At 43.7% G+C, this 16,927-nt stretch overlaps 1 protein-coding gene across 1 annotated transcript in view; it reads left to right on the forward strand.

Moving 5' to 3' along the window:
- Positions 1-16,927, forward strand: part of MCF2L2 (MCF.2 cell line derived transforming sequence-like 2) — a 231,445-nt gene that overhangs the window by 43,088 nt on the left and 171,430 nt on the right. Inside the window, exon 2 of the mRNA XM_070946454.1 lies at positions 15,450-15,533. Coding sequence (XP_070802555.1) covers positions 15,450-15,533 — 84 coding nt within the window. The remainder of the gene's footprint in view (positions 1-15,449; positions 15,534-16,927) is intronic.

The following is a 16,927-nucleotide window of genomic DNA, read 5'->3' on the forward strand; positions in this document are numbered from 1 at the left end:
CTCTTCGCTACCAGCGGCACTTCCTTCCAGCCTTTGCCCAAAGCCCCGCACCAGGAGGCTGAAGCAGACCCCAAGTCGGAATTTTTGCCCCCCTACAACCCATACAAAAAGACCCCAAAGGTGGAGACTCTTCTAAAGAGCAGTCAGGGTTGATCTCCTCTAGGACTGACTGGTTTGATCACCTTGCAGTCCAAGGGACTTGCAGGAGTCTTCTCTAGAACCATAGTTCAAAGGCCTCAATTCTTTGGCGCTCAACCTTTCTTATGGTCCAACTTTTACATGGGAAAAGGCTATGGGAAAACCATAGCCTTGACTATACATCATTATATACATTGTTTTCTCAGGTTTTCGCGGGTGTTTGTATGTAGGTCTTTGGTTATTCGGGTCTTCTCCCATGTAAAATTGGAAGTGTCTTGGCGACGTTTCGACGAAGTCTCATTCGTCATCTTCAGGCTGGTGTTCTCGGCTTCGTGCTTCCAGGAGCAATGGAAGTTGTTCCTGGAAGCACGAAGCCGAGAACACCAGCCTGAAGATGACGAATGAGACTTCGTCGAAACGTCGCCAAGACACTTCCAATTTTACGTGGGAGAAGACCCGAATAACCAAAGACCTACATTATATACATTATATATACATCATTATATTATATCATTATAGTATATCATTATATTATGTATATAATGATATATATATATATATATATCATTATAGGGAAGACAGTTGCTCTAACTAGCCTGCTTTTTGTATTTATATCTTTGCTTTTCCAGATCTAACATACTTCGTTATTGGATCCTTGATTTTTATTTTTCATTTCTGCTTTTCAATTTAATTGGCATATTTAACGACATCCAGGTGTTATTCACAATTTCCAATCCAGATGTGTTTCTTTCATCCGATTTTGGATTATGCAGCATGTTTCCTCTGAATCAGCCGTCTTAACTAGGATTTTAAGTTGAATGGACAAAGCCAGACATGTCGTCTTTCACCCTGATTGCTCTTTCTCTTCTTCCCCTGTTTCATTTTTTTATTATTATTATTATTTTCCAGGACATCTCTGGGGATACAAACATTTGGAAGCCTTAAAGATCAGAAACTTTCTTTAAATCGATGCCTATTTCTTCCTATTCCAGTTTATTTCTTTCAATCCTTTAATTGGCTGAGACTATGTTGCCAGTTCAAACAGGTTTTTTAATATATTTTTTACTAGGGTAACTACATGTTATTAACTACATGTTACTAACGTAATTACAGTGATTCACTTAACTGTGACAAGAAAGGTTGTAAAATGAGGCAAAGCTCACTTAACAAATATCTTGCTTAGGAACAGAAATTTTGGGTTCAATTGTCGTAAATCGAGGACTATCTGTATTGATATTAGTTTATATTGGGTTGTAATTTTTATTGTATTGCTTGTTCTGCTTTTCTATACAATTGCATATCATATGAACGTACCACTAATCAATATTATGACAAGTACATTAAAACAAGTTACATGCTCTTTTGGAAATATCTAAACATCCAGAAAAATTGCATGACATTTATAAATTCTGATTCTGCCAGTATGGCTTGGCAAATCAAAATGCATAACTATAGATACTTATTCTGTGACTTAATTGGTTGTAAAATTAAATCCCCCATAAATTTTAAAACAATTAAAATATAACGGACTGGTTTGTCCATTATAAAGTTCAAATATAGTATTCACATAGTATCTCTTTAACTAAAAAAAGAAGAAGCTTATTTTGTTTTGTTTTTTAATTCACAGATAGCACAATTGAGAAGCAAATAATTCCTTTTAAGTCAGAGTACTGTTCTCAGCATTTTAAATTAATCAGAAGTTTAATATAGATTTTGAGCACAGTTATTAGAATTTTGTATGTTGAACAAGTCTCTATTTTCAAAGAAAGAGACCATTTCTGATTAAAAGAAGAAGCAAGCCACAGAATTAACAGATACAAGCCATCTTCTCACATTTATTAGGGATTAGACTCCACTGGAAAAAAATATGAATAAAAGTTGCTTATGATTGCATTGCTGGTAAGTGGTTCCTTCTTGATTTTTCTGTACAAAAGAAAGGGGAAAAAAATTCTTACCCAGACAGACACACACGAGAATTGACCTAGACGCTGGAGGATTATAAAGTGGAAAGGTTTGGAAAAAGTGAAGCCATTTTCTTCCCACAAATGCATGAGCTAAGCTGAAACCAATTCAACCGCTGGCACGGATAAGTTAAAACCAGCCTTTTGCTGAGCAGAAGGACAAAGCCAGAAACCCTGAAAAGTTAGACCTCTGAGTTTTACACCGTAACTCAGCCAGGCTGGGAGCATTTTTGAGGGCCTAAAGGTAGACAATGAATTCCTAATGGTCTCGCTCTTTTATAATTGGGCAAATAGACATTATTGATTTTATGTGTGCTTGGCTGATATCCAAACTCTGAGGTGGCACATGGGGTTGGCCTGATGTTCAGTGAAATCTTTTCACTGTCTCTTCATAATTATTAATCTCTAACTTTCTGCCAGTACTCGGACATTATTCCACTTTTGCTGGCGTACATCTGGAATTTAGAGCCAAAGGCCACTGTTTTTAAATTTTGTATGTTCTGTTTTATTCTGGCTGTTCACCGCCCAGAGTCCTGCTGGAGAAGGATGGTATACAAATTAAAACAAACAAATAAATAAATAAATGATATTTTCTCCCCAATTATCATCATCAATCAATCAATGAGAATAGAGCTGGAAGGGAAAAGAAGAGAGGGAGTCAATCTATTTTCCAAAGTTCCAGAAGGCAGGACAAGAAGCAATGGAGGGAAACTAATCAAAGAGAGAAGCCACCTGGAACTGAGGAGAAAATTCCTAACCGTGAGAACAATTAACCAGTGAAACGGCTTGTCTTCAGAAGTTATGGTTGGTCCATCACTGGAGGCTTTCAAGAAGAAACTTGACAGTCATTTGTCTGAAATGGTATAGGGTCCCTGCTTGTGCAAGGAGTTATTAGATAAATCTCAGAATCAGAATAGAGCTGGAAGGGACCTCAGAGGTCTTCTAGTCCAGCCCCCTGACCAAGCAGGAGAAAGGCTAAAGGTAATTTATTGAGATTGGCTATCATAGCACAATTTTTGAAGTCTGATCATGCTATACCCTCTTCTTCTTATATGCCATCGAATTAAGGAGACATCTGCTTATCCGCTTCCAAATGTAGTCCTGGACTTTTAAAAAAAATGCTTTAGTCCAATGGTGAAATTCAAAATTTTTTACTACCAGTTCTGTGGGCGTGGCTTGGTGGGCGTGGTGTGTAGCTTGGTGGGTGTGGCAGAGGAAGGATACTGCAAGATCTCCATTCCTACCCCACTCCAAGGGAAGGATACTGCAAAATCCCTATTCCCTCCCCACTCCAAGGGAAGGATATTGCAAAATCTCCATTCCCATTCCACTCTGGGGCCAGCCAGAGGTGGTATTTGCCGGTTCTCCGAACTACTCAAAATTTCCGCTACCGGTTCTCCAGAACCTGTCAGAACCTGCTGGATTTCACCCCTGCTTTAGCCTCTTTTGTCTGGGTCACGGATCCTGCATTGTCTCTGTGAAGATTTATCTTCTTTAATCTTTACAGATTTAGAGTTGTAGCCAACTAATGTTGATGGCACCTAGCTAATATTGGAAATCTAAGCAGATTGGGCCTGGTTAGAACATGTATTCCTTGGTTTTCCCAGATTTAAACTAGTGTGACATACCAGCCCATTTGCTGGTATGTCAGCTACTACCAGAAACATGTACTAATAATGACTTATTTTTGGCCAACGACAAACCCCAGAAGGTGGCTTCATTCTGGCAGTTTAAAGTTTGATCTAGACATGGGAGGAGGAGGAGAAGGAGAAGGAGAAGGAGAAGGAGATGAATGGGAGACACCAGAATAATCCTAGAGAATATAAGGTCGTTCAGGAAATGAAAACAACTATAATAGCAACTGAAAAGAACAACTCCAAGATCCCTTCCAACTCTGTTATTCTGTAATTCAGAAGAAGGCAATGACACACCCAGTGTTGGGATTCAGCCGGTTCGCACCACTTCGGGAAAACCGGTTGTTAACTTTCTGAGCAGTTTGGCAAACTGGTTGTTGGAATAAATCATTAGGGCAGAGAACTGGTTGTTAAATTGCTTGAATCCCACCACTGGACACAACCCCTTCCATAAAGTTCCTTTCAAGTCATGTTCAAATCCCAGTAATTCACAATCGGCGAAATACACAAACTTTTCTTGGCAGCAAAATGAAAACTGTTTTCCACTGCTTCCTTCTGGGATGCCTACTGTACTGTGGTGGGTTTCAAATTTTTTTACTCCCGTTCTGTGGGTGTGGCCTTGTGGGCGTGACTTTGTGGGCGTGGCAGGGAAAGGATACTGTAAAATCTCCATTCCCTCCCCAATCCAGGGGAAGGCTACTGCAAAATCCCCATTTCCTCCCGATCAGCTGGGACTCCGGAGGCAGAGAATAGATGGGGGCGGGGCCAGTCAGAATTTTTACTACCGGTTCTCCAAACTACTCAAAGTTTTCCGCTACCGGTTCTCCAGAACTGGTCAGAACCTGCTGAAACCCACCTCTGCTACTGTATTTTTGACTTCCCAGCCTAGCCCTACTTTAAACTGTTCCAAAATTTCAGTTGGAAGGACTCGCTTTTTCTCTTTCTCTTTCTGGCTAGATGAATTAGGGCTGCCTGTAGGCTCTGTCCTGGGTGGATGAGTGCATGAAACCCCAGATCCAGATTAACCATTACATGCAGAGGATTTACTTTATGATTTAAGTAAAATCCCATCACTGGATTAGCTGATGTCCCCTGTATGCAAAGTAGGTCATGCTTCCTTATCACTTTTTTCCACTCCAAGCTCTGCTGAGAAGGTATCCTTGTCACCCAACTGTCTTCGTTTGCGAAAATAATATCCAGTTTCGCCTGGAAGAAGCAAGCGACTATTTTCCCACAACCAGACATCCCCATAGCGATTCCTCAACCTTTGCTGTCACTCCTGGGTAGTGGTGGGATTCAAATAATTGAACAACCGGTTCTCTGCCCTAATGACCGGCTGGGTAGGTGTGGCCATGGTGGGTGTGGCCAGGGGGTGTGACAGGCAGCACTAAGCCTCCTGCACCCCCCTGGGAGCAAAAATGGGCCATGCAGGGTGCGCCACTCCTCCACTCCCTGTTTTGGGCCTATAGGCCTCCTTACAGCCTCCTGGGAGCAAAAATGGGCTATGGGGGGGCACGCCACACACCCCACACCCCATTTTGGGCCTAGTAGGCCTCCTTGCACTTACCTGGGAGCCAAAACGGAGTGCATGGGGACTCCTGGAAGGGGCGAGGAAGGGAGGGGTAGAGCTAGCCAGCAATTTAACAACCGGTTTGCCCAAACCGGCTGAATCCCGCCACTACTCATGGGCCTGAGTTCACACAATGTGTTCATCTTGACTGATATGGAATTGACTACAGGTAGCCCTTGAGTTATGACTGAGTGGAGCGGTGACCTAGTGGTGAAGACACTCGCCTCCCATTCGGAAGGTTGAGAGTTCAATCCTAGGTAGCGGCAGATGTTTCTCTCTCCTAGGGCACAAAGAAAAACTATCTGCTGCGAATTCTGCATAGGCGTCAGGAAGGGCATCCAGCCAGTAAACTCTCAGCTCCACCCAGTCGCCCAGACCCCAACCCAAATTAAAGGGATTACAGGATTGTAAAAAGAAAAAAAAAGTCTTTGACCATACTAGAACCTGCCCATCACAGTCCTAAGTTGTAATGGTTATAAAGCAGGTCACCCATGTGACGATTTCAATTTTAGGATCTTTTTTGCAGCAGTTGTTAAGCAAATGATACAGTTTTAAGTGAGTGAAAGGTTCACCCTGGGCAAATTTTGCTGAAAACCGGAAGTAAATACCAGGATTCAACGAAAATGTCGCAAAATGTGGTCACATGACCTCAAGAGGCTGCAAATGGCTTGGACTGGTTGCCGAGCTCCTGGAATGTGGTCACGTGACTATGGAAGTGGCTGTCATCACTTTGGAACTGGGTCATAAGCAGTCGTAAGTGTAGACTACGATTTGCTGTGGGAGTCAAACCAGCATGTTAAGCCAAACTAACATTTATTTCTTTGGATATAGCTTGTTATACAAAGGAAGAAATGGTGTTTTCTTAACCTAGATGGAGAATGTGTGAATACAGTAATTTATAGGATGCCGTAGGTTCCTTTCGTTTTGGGAAATGAGCAGGATGGATCAAAAAGTCAAAATACATTATACATTACATAATGTAAAATAGAAGTGGGGCTTCAATCATGCGGTGTGACCTTCAGCTTTATTTTATTTCCTTTTTTACATATACACAGCACACATATAAAATCTGTGAACTAGCCAGTCTCCGGCTTGCTACAATCCTCCTGCTACCTGAGTTCGAGATAATTTTATTTTCTTCCACTAGGGAAAAAAAAATACATTTAAATGAAAAGCCATCTGGCTGAAAGCAAATTCGGAGCCTCTATAGTGGTTTCTATTTTTACAAATGCTTTATGCATTTTTTTTTTTTTTTTTGGAAACTGAGAAAATTTGTATGTCAGCAGCCCTTGGGGCTTGCTTGGAGGAGGAAGAGTAGAAAGCAAGCTCATCACTTATTTATTTATTTATTTTTGTAGGTCAAATGGATGTTTGGTGATTAGCTATGCCCATTAAAGCCGCTATTCTGGGAAAGTGCAACTCAGAATGGCCATCTGTAAAAACACGGACTAGCTAGGTAAACACAGAAGGATAGAATCATGATCACGTGAAGGGTTAGTACTGCTTTATAATGCCCTGGTAAGGCCATACTTGGAATACTGCATCCAGTTTTGGTCGCCACGATGTAAAAAAGGTGTTGAGACTCTAGAAAGAATGCAGAGAAGAGCAACAAAGACGATTAGGGGACTGGAGGTTAAAACATACAAAGAACAATTGCAGGAACTAGGCATGGCTAGTCTAGTGAAGAGAAGGACATGATAGCAGTTTTCCAATATCTAAGGTAAAGGTAAATGTAAAGGTTCCCCTCGCCCATATGTGCTAGTCGTTCCTGACTCTAGGGGGCGGTGTTCATCTCCGTTTCAAAGCCGAAGAGCCAACACTGTCCGAAGATGTCTCTGTGGTCATGTGACCGGCATGACTCAATGCCGAAGGCGCACGGAACGCTGTTGCCTTCCCATTAAAGGTGGTCCCTCTTTTTCTACTTGCATTTTTTACGTGCTTTCGAACTGCTAGGTTGGCAGAAGCTGGGACAAGTAACGGGAGCTCACCCCAATACGCGGCACTAGGGATTTGAACCACTGAACTGCCAATCTTTCGATCGACAAGCTCAGCGTCTTAGCCACTGAGCCACCACGTCCCAATATTTAAGAGGTGTTTTTTTTTTTTCCCCCCAATTTGATTTATATGCCGCCCTTCTCCGGAGACTCAGGACGGCTTACAATGCGTTAAGCAATAACCTTCATGCTTTTGTATATTTTTACAAAGTCAGTTTATTGCCCCCACAATCTGGGTCCTCATTTCACCTACCTTAGAAAGGATGGAAGGCTGAGTCAACCTTGAGTCTGGCAAGATTCGAACTTACTAATCGCAGACAGCTGGAGTTAAATTACAATGCATTAGTCTGCTGAGCTATCCAGGCTCCAGGTTGCCACAAAGATGAGAGGATCAACCTATTCTCCGAAGTACCTCAAGGCAGGACAAGAAGCAATGGGTGGAAACTAATCAAGGAGAGAAGCAACCTAGAATGAAGGAGAAATTTCCTAACAGTGGGAACAATTAATCAGTGAAACAACTTGACTCCAGAAGTTGTGGGTGCTCCAACACTGGGGGTTTTTAAGAAGAGATTGGACAAACATTTGTCTGAAATGGTATAAGGTTTTCCTGCTTGAGCAGGGGGTTCCAACTCTGTTATTCTGCTGCTCTCAAACCTCTCAAAACTCCAGTGGTTAGTATCTTTGATTTAACTCTTCTGCAATGCATCGTTCAGTGCAACATGGTGTGCGTGTTGGAATGTGTAACAACATTCAGAACTCTGTAAAAGGAGGGAGTAGGGTCAGTACAAGAAAAATGCCTGAATCTAGGACAGAGGGAGAAATGTGAAGGAAATCCAGAGTGATTCTGCCTTAATTAGACTAGATATAAGTCGATCTCCATGGGGAAAGAAAATCTATTTAGGTCGTTGCTAAGAGTCAACAATGACTTCATGGCTCATAAGCAGTAAGTTGATGTGGAGAACTTTAAATTCAGGGGTGTCCAACTTTGGCAACTTTAAGACTGTGGACTTCAATTCCCAGAATTCCCCAGCCACCATGGGGGATTCTGGGAGTTGCAGTCCACAAGTGTTAAAGCTGCCATGGTTGGACACCCCTGATTTAAATCTTCTGTTACTTTCCTCTGCCAACCATATTCCCTCAAAATGCAAATAGTCCGGGCTCCCTTGGCAATCTGAGACTTGTAAAACTTAACTTTCGGTAATTTGTTTTGGTTTGTGGCTTCTTTGTATAACTGTGAAGAGCTGGGGGAGAAACATGAAGTAGGACTAGGGGGTAAGATATTTTCCCCCCTTAGGGTCCTGAATGGGATGACAGATTCACATGGTGTAAAGAACAGAATTTCTATGCAGTGGTGACAACAGTTGTCAAAAGACCGGAATCATTAAATGATTCAGATGCAGAAGACCAAGTCAGGATGGGGAGAAAGCTGACAGTTTATAGGCTCACTGGGTGCGTGTAAAGTCTCCTGCCTTGAGCAGGGCGTTGGATTAGAAAACCTCCAAGGTCTCTTCCAGGCAGGGGTGGGATTCGACCGGTTTGGGCAAACCGGATGTTAATTATAATCTGGTTTGCCGAACCGGTTGTTGCAAGGACTGACTGATCCCGCCCACCCCGCCTTGTCCCTCCCAGGAGTCTCCACCTAGCCTGTTTTGGATGCCAGGTAAGTGCAGGGCCTGCACAGAGCTTCTGGGAGTGCGAAAAACGGGTCTACTGGAAGTCCGGAAAAGGGGCCTGTTTCTGGCCTTCAGAGCCCGTGGGAGGACATTTTCACCCTCCCAGAGGCTCGAGGAAAGCCTCTGGAACCTGGGGAGGGTGAAAAACGGGCCTACCGGAAGTACCGGAAGTCTGAAAACGGGCCCGTTTCCAGCCTCCAGAGGACCTCCGGAGTCTGGGGGAGGCCATTTTCGCCCTCCCGGAGAGCCCTCCAGAGTCTGGGGAAGGGAAAAATGCCCCGCCCCCATGGTACAGGAGGCTGAATAGGCCACGCCCACCATGGCCATGCCCACTCAGCAACTGGGCAGAGAACCGGTTGCTAAAATTTCTGAATCCCACCCCTGCCTCCAGCCCTATGATTCTACACAGGTAGTCCTTGACTTACAACAGTTCATTTAGTGACCATTCAAAAGTTACAACCCCACTGAAAAAAAGTGACATCTGACCATTTTTCATACTTATACCATTGCAGCATCCTTATTGTCACATGCAGTGGTGGTATTCAGCCGGTTTGTACCAGTCTGGGCGAATCAGTAGCGGAGACCGTGGATGGGCCCGTCCCCCCGCTCCGGTGCTATGCCATCCTATTTAGCCACGTTTTCGAGGCTGGGTGAACCGGTGGTAAAGATATGTGAAACTCACCTCTGGTCACGTGACTTACATTTGAATGCGTGATAACTTGTTGCAGTATCCCAGGATCATGTGATCTCTTTTTGCAAACCTCTGACAAGCAAAATCGACGGGAAAGCCAGATTCACTTAACAAGAGATTCACTTAACAAATGTGGCAAGAAAAGTCGTAAAAGGGAGCGAAACTCGCTTAACAAATTTCTCACTTAACAACATAAATGTCAGGCTCCATTGCGGTTGTAAGTCAAGGACTACCTGTATTCTATGATTCGGGCTGCAGGAGCAGCTTCCACAACCTGTAGTCCAAATATATTGCAACTGCAGTTCCTCGAAGTGCCAGAATTGCTGGATTTAATTTATAACCTAGCTCAGAGAAAATGATCTGAATTTATGTTTCAGGTCACAGGGCAGATGCATAAATTCAGCTTGAGTCAATTCAGGATTGATGGGCAGATTTGGTCAATGGGGGAAGCAAGGGAGCGTTTTAGAGGTCAGGTTAAACAATTGGCACTTCAGGTTCTCAAGCAGACATTCAAAAGCTTCACTCTATCTGAGAGATTAGAAATAAGAGTTGTAAATTCAGGGCAGCTTTGCCACAGCTAAATGAAAAACCAACATTGGCCAGATGCACACAATGTACGATAATAAATTGTAAATCTGGATTTACAAGAGACATTTCCTGTGTTTATAGAACACGCTTGCCAGCCAAGGAAATAAATCTTAGGATGGTTGTTATCGGTCATAAATTCTCCAGGCACATTTTAGCACAATGTTACGTATTGCCTGACTCTGCTCAGTATCATCTAAAGCGGTGTTTTGTCAACCTTGTATGCTGGCTGGGGAATTCTGGGAGCTGAAGTCCAGATATCTTAAGGTTGCTAAGGTTGAGAAGCACTGATCTAAAGAACAGGGCTGTGGGAATTGAATACAGTTAGTCCTCGACTTACAACACTTCATTTAGTGACCGTTCAAAGCGGTGGTGAAATCCAAATTTTTTTACTACTGGTTCTGTGGGCGTGGCTTGGTGGGCATGGCAGGGTAAGGATACTGCAAAATCTCCATTCCCACCCCACTCCAGGGGAAGGACACTGCAAAATCCCCATTCCCTCCTCACTCCTGGGGGAAAGATATTGCAAAATTTCCATTTTCACCCACTCGGGGGCCAGCCAGAGGTGGTATTTGCTGGTTCTCCGAACTACTCAAAATTTCCGCTGCCGGTTCTCCGAACTGCTCAAAATTTCTGCTACCAGTTATCCAGAACCTGTCAGAATCGGCTGGATTTCACCCTTGGTTCAAAGTTATAAACGAGGCTGGAAAAAAGTGACTAATGACCATTTTTCACGCTTAACGACCTTTGTAGCAACCCCATGATCATGTGATCAAAATTCAGATACTTGGCAACTGGTTCAAACTTACAACCGTTGCTGTGTCTTATGGGTCATGATGAGATCACCCTTTTGTCAAGCAAAATCAATGTGCTTAACAACCGTGGTAGTAACTTATCAATTGCAGTGGTTCACTTAACAAATCCGGCGAGGAAGTTCGTAAAATGGGGCAAAACTCACTTAACAGATGTCTCACTTAACAACAAAAATTGTGCTCAGTTGTGGTCGTAACTCGAGGACTACCTGTATTGTAATACAGTGCAATAGCATTTAGACTTATATATCGCCTTGTAAGGTCCAATAATAATATGTTTAAGCTCATAAATGCCAAACAAGAAACTTAAACAGAGGCTTGAGTTAAATAGCATTTAATCTTGATCAAGTTTAAATGGTTAGCTGTTCCGAACATATACAAGATACATGCAGGTAACTACTACAAAAAGAGAGGGAATCTGAATCCCTTTTATATTCTTTAGGAACGTCATAAACCTCGAATTCTGGCATCTTTGATTTGTGCATCTCTGGAATTTGGCTTGTGTATCCCCTGGAACAGGGTAGAGCCTCTTAATGAGCATCATTACCTCTTTCCTTTGTTCTCACAATTGACCACTTGACTCCTTGGTGTGAAGGGAACGGAACTCAACGCCGATTGAGTGTTAGCATCTCCAATCTGATAAATTCTGGGCGTGGGGTGGGTGGGGAGAGATAATATAGTTCATATAGTTGAAAGATGATCATATAGTTTGACAAATGCCAGATACTTCACAACAGACCCCAATAACAGTCCAGGAAGTTAGTCAATGTGGCATGGTTGTTTTATTTGTTTGTTTGTTTGTTTATTTATTTATTGAATTTGTATACCGCCCTACTCCCGAAGGACTCAGGGCAGTGAACAGACAAATAAAATACATATAATACAAATGTTAAAAAACCATTAAAATACAATTAAATAATTGGCCCGAAAAACGAAATTTAAAACACCCCAAATTCATAAGACAAATTTAAAAATTTTAAAAATTTTAAAAAACAGTTTAAAAGAGGTTAGGCCAGGCCGGCCTGCTGGAAAAGAAATGTTTTGATGGCACGGCGGAAAGCGCACAGGTCCGGGATCCTCCATATCTCCGGGGGGAGCTTGTTCCAGATGGCGGGTGCCCCCACAGAGAAGGCTCTCCCCCTGGGGGCCACCAGTCGACACTGTTTGGCTGATGGCACCCTGAGGAGCCCCTCTCTATGGGAGCGTACTGGTCGGTGAGAGGCTACTGGTGGCAGAAGGCGGTCTCGTAAATACCCCGGTCCTAAGCCATGGAGCGCTCTATAGGTGGTAACCAAAACCTTGAAGCGCACCCGGAACACCACTGGGAGCCAGTGCAGCTCGCGCAGGAGGGGGGTCACATGGGAGCGCCCCGTCACTCCCATAACCACCCGCGCGGCCGCATTCTGGACCAGCTGGAGCCTCCAGGTGCTCCTCAAGGGGAGCCCTATGTAGAGAGCATTGCAGTAGTTTGTGTTTGTGTTATAACTACAAAGGGCATAATATATACGTCAGTGTCACAGGAAACAAATATTTACAGCATGCAGGTAGACAAAGACATCATATATCATACATATATATATATGTTGCTGGAAACAATTAACAAGTTTCTACTAATTCTAGTATTTCAGTATATCTATTTCCTTACAGCTTCACAGTGCTTTTACAGCCCTCTCTAAGCTGTTTTACAGAGTCAGCATATTTGCCCCCAACAATCTGGGTCCTCATTTTACTGACTTCGGAAAGATGGAAGGCTGAGTCAACCTTGACCTGGCCCGAATTGAACTCCTGGCATTGGGCAGAGTTAGCCTGCATTCTAACATTCTACATTCTCACCACTGTGCCACCACGACTCCTTATAATATGCACTTTATAATACTCAATACTCATAATTTCAATTGCAGGGTAGATGCCGAGTTTTTGTAAAATTAAAAAACAAATTCAAATCAGTGTTTCTAAACTGAGCGTGGACTTCAACTCCCAGAAATTGCCATCCAGCATGTTAGCTTGGGAATTCTGGGAGTTGAAGTCCACGCATCTTATAGCTGCTGAGATTGGGAAAACTGATTTAAAATGTAAATTACTTTGGTTTTTACTGAGACAATCCATCTGTGGCTCTGGACCTTGCTCTCTTGCTGCCAAACCAATTACCTTTCTCTACGTTTAAGCCTTTATCATCATGCAAGAATTTTCCTGATTCTGAGCTTTTTTTTTGCTGACATTGCTGATTATTTATTGTGACATTTTATTATTACTTTAAAGATGTTTCTTTGTATAAATTCTTTCAGTGGATGCGGTTGTATGGGGCAGAAAACTGTGACCCTGATTTATAGCTCTGTCCGATTTTATTGCAGATTTAGGAGTTTTTCTGAAACCCAGGGATAAGGAAATAACTTCCCTTACTAATAAAACAAGATATTAGAAATGCAGGCGTGAATATGCTATTTTTAAAGGAATGCACTGAAGCGTAAAAATTGGGCCATCTTCCACGGTTCTTTTCTCTAGCTTCCTGGAGGTTTCCATTAATTTCTGAATATATTATGATAAATCCAGCTGGTGGAAGACAGCAACCATGTTAAATGACCCAGATTATTATTATTTTTTTTTGCTGGAGTCATAGGGTGAGTGGGATAGTAGGACAGTTCAGAGAAGAAGTGTAAAATGATTACACATGGGAAGGGAAAACCAGTGCTTTAAATATGCAGCGAAGCTTGCAAATATCTCATTACACGATGAGGAAGTGAGCGTTGCGTAGACAGATTTACACAGCTTGCTCTGAGATTCTTTAAGCAAAGGTGGAAAAAGTTAACACAATTTGAAGGAGCAGCAAAATCGGAAAATTTCATTATGCGTTTTTTTCCCCCCTCCCTTGAATTTTGGGGAGAAACGGGGTTTTTTTTTTAAAAAAAAACGTTTACTGTCATGCTTTCTCTAGATCATGGGTGTCAAACTTGCCGTGTCACGTTGCTGTCATGTGACATATCGCAACATTTTTTTCCCTTCACGGAGCTGGGGTGGGCGTGGCCTGTGCGTGACGCATCCGGCCCATGGGCCGCCAGTTTGACACCCCTGCTCTAGATAGTTAGTCAAGTTTAACAGAATAGCACAACTGGTCGTCTAGTCCAACCCCCTGCTTAAGCAGGAAACCCTATACCCATGATGGCGAACCTATGGCATACATGTGGGCACACGAGCGTTGCCCTATATTAGCTCCAGCACGCAAGAGCGCACCAGACACCTGATTTTCAGGCCTTCCAGTCCCACCGGAAGTCAGGAAATGGGCCATTTCCGGCTTCCAGAGGGCCTCAGGGGGAGAGAGAGGCCGTTTTCACCCTACCTTCCCGTAGGAAGCGGGGCAGCACAGGCTGCTGCAACGGTCATAAGTGTGATAAATGGTCTTAAGCAGGGGTGAAATTCAGCAGGTTCTGTCAGGTTCTGGAGAACTGGTAGCGGAAATTTTGAATAGTTTGGAGAACCGGCAAATACCACCTCTGGCTGCCCCCAGGAGTAGGGTTGGAATGGAGATTTTGCAATATCCTTCCCCCAGGAGTGAGGAGGAAATGGAGATTTTGCAATATCCTTCCCCCAGGAGTGGGGTAGGAATGGAGATTTTGCAATATCCTTCCCCCAGGAGTTGGGAGGGAATGGGGATTTTGCAGTATCCTTCCCCTGCCATGCCCACCAAGCCACGCCCACAGAAACGGTAGGGAAAAAAAATTGAATTTCACCACTGGTCATAAGTCATTTTTTTCAGTGTTGTTTTAACTTCAGACAGTAACTAAGTGAACCGTTATAAGTCAAGGATTACTTGTATCCATTTTTGCACTTTTTCACGGCAGAAGCTCTATGGGTGGACAGAAATGAGTTTTGTCATGCCCTAAAATCCTACATCCTTTGGAGCAGGCATTAGGGATGAATGCATTAGATGCCCAATTGAAACACAAATCATAATATTTTCATACATTTCTGGAAAAAAACCCAGCATATCTCTCATCTGGATGAGGTCCAGCAAGCAATTGCTCAACACAGGCAGGAGCCTTTCACAGAACCGAGATAACCCTTGTTTTATCTTACAAGCATGAGCCACAAAAGTTGTTTTGTGCTGGAAGGCCACCCCACTGGCACTCTGGAGGCTTGTTTTATGATTTGTTCTGCACGACTGCAAAGGCAACACACAGAGAAATGAAAGTAAAGATGCCACTTTTTCACCGACAAGATTTTGCATGCCAGGGTGGAGCAGGGATGGAGGGGTTGGGAATCATCTGACAAAGCCAGAGATGAAAACAGGGCCAAAACTGTCAAAAAAAACCTAGCTCTTTGCATCTGAGTATCTGCTTTGTATGGCTGGGCTATGGCGTAATTCCTCCTTCTGTCTCTCTTCCCTTCTTGTACAGATGAAATAATGCAGCAGGAGATCAGGCCTGTCACGGCGGTGGAGATCATTGAACAACTACACCGACAGTTTGCTATTTTGTCAGGTAAGACCTGGGGGCTGGCTTCAAAGGTCTTCATATTTTTTCCTGACAGTTAGAACAATTAATCAGTGGAACGACTTGCCTCCAGAAATTGTGGGTGCTCCACAGTGGTGGGATTCAAATAATTCAACAATTGGTTCTCTGCCCTAATGACTGGCTGGGTGGGAGTGGCCAGGGGTGTGACAGGCAGCACTCGGCCTCCTGCACCCCCCGGGAGCAAAAACGGGCCGCGGGGGGTGTGTGTGTGTGCTGCACACACACACCCCGCACCCCATTTTGGGCCTAGTAGGCCTGCCTGCAGCCTCCTGGGAGCAAAAGCGGGCCATAGGAGGACTGCACCGCATCCCCTTCCACATCCCGTTTTGGGCCTAGTAGGCTTCCCTGCAGCCTCCTGGGAGCTAAAACGGGCCATGGGGAGGGGGGCGTGCTGTCTCCCCCCCCCCCCCGCCGTGCCCCATTTTGGGCCTGGAAGGCCTCCCTGCATTTACCTAGGACTCCTGGGGGGACTCCTGGAAGGGGAGGGGAGGGGAGGGGCGAGGCCATCCAGAAATTTCACAACCAATTCGTTCGAACAGGCTGAATCCCAGTTCTCCAACACTGGACGTTTTAAAGAAGAGACTGGACAACCATTTGTCTGAAATGGTATAGGGGTTTTCTGCTTGAGCAGGGGGTTGGACTAGAAGACCTCCAAGATCCCTTCCAACTCTGTTATTCTGTTACAGCTTCCCTTATGTCCTTTTGCAAATGATGGGCTGCCTCTCCAGGTTTCCCTTCCCCACCCTGAACAAATCGCACGAACAGTAATTGCCGTGTGCTTTTGACAGATAAACCCAATCCAGAGTTTTCCCAGTTAAAAGTTTTTAAAAGTCTTCTGCCTGTAAGTCTGGAGGCATCTCTTTGAAAACTGTTCAAATGGCGCTTTGATCGCCTGGACCCTTGTCACCTTGAGACAATCTGACTCATCATGCAGGACCACAGAACTCAAGGGGGGGGGGTTGCCTTCACCCAGCCCGTTTAATTCACACAACTTACTTGATTAATGAGCCGTTTGGATTTGCTCAACACATTAAATAATCAACTAAATCAAACCAGTCAAAGGGAGATCCAACCTGAAAATAAGGAAATAAGGAAGAATTTCCTGACAGTGAGAACAATTAACCAGTGGAACCGTTTGCCTTCAGTAATTGTGGGCACTCCATGACTGGAGGGTTTCTTTTTTTAAAAAAAAAAAAAATTGAACAACCATTTATCCAAAAATGGTATAAAGACTCCTGCCTGGAGCAGGGGGCTGGAATAGAAGACCTCCAAGGTCCTTTCCAGACTTATGATTCTAGGTGGGGTTCTAAAGTCTAACCTTTTTGGATTTCAACATTGTTAAAAGTGCAACGGCAGGATTC

This window comes from Pituophis catenifer, unplaced genomic scaffold (assembly GCF_029215685.1).
Source record: "Pituophis catenifer annectens isolate HBS135680 unplaced genomic scaffold, rPitCat1.0.hap2 SCAF_6, whole genome shotgun sequence".
Taxonomy (NCBI): domain Eukaryota; kingdom Metazoa; phylum Chordata; class Lepidosauria; order Squamata; family Colubridae; genus Pituophis; species Pituophis catenifer.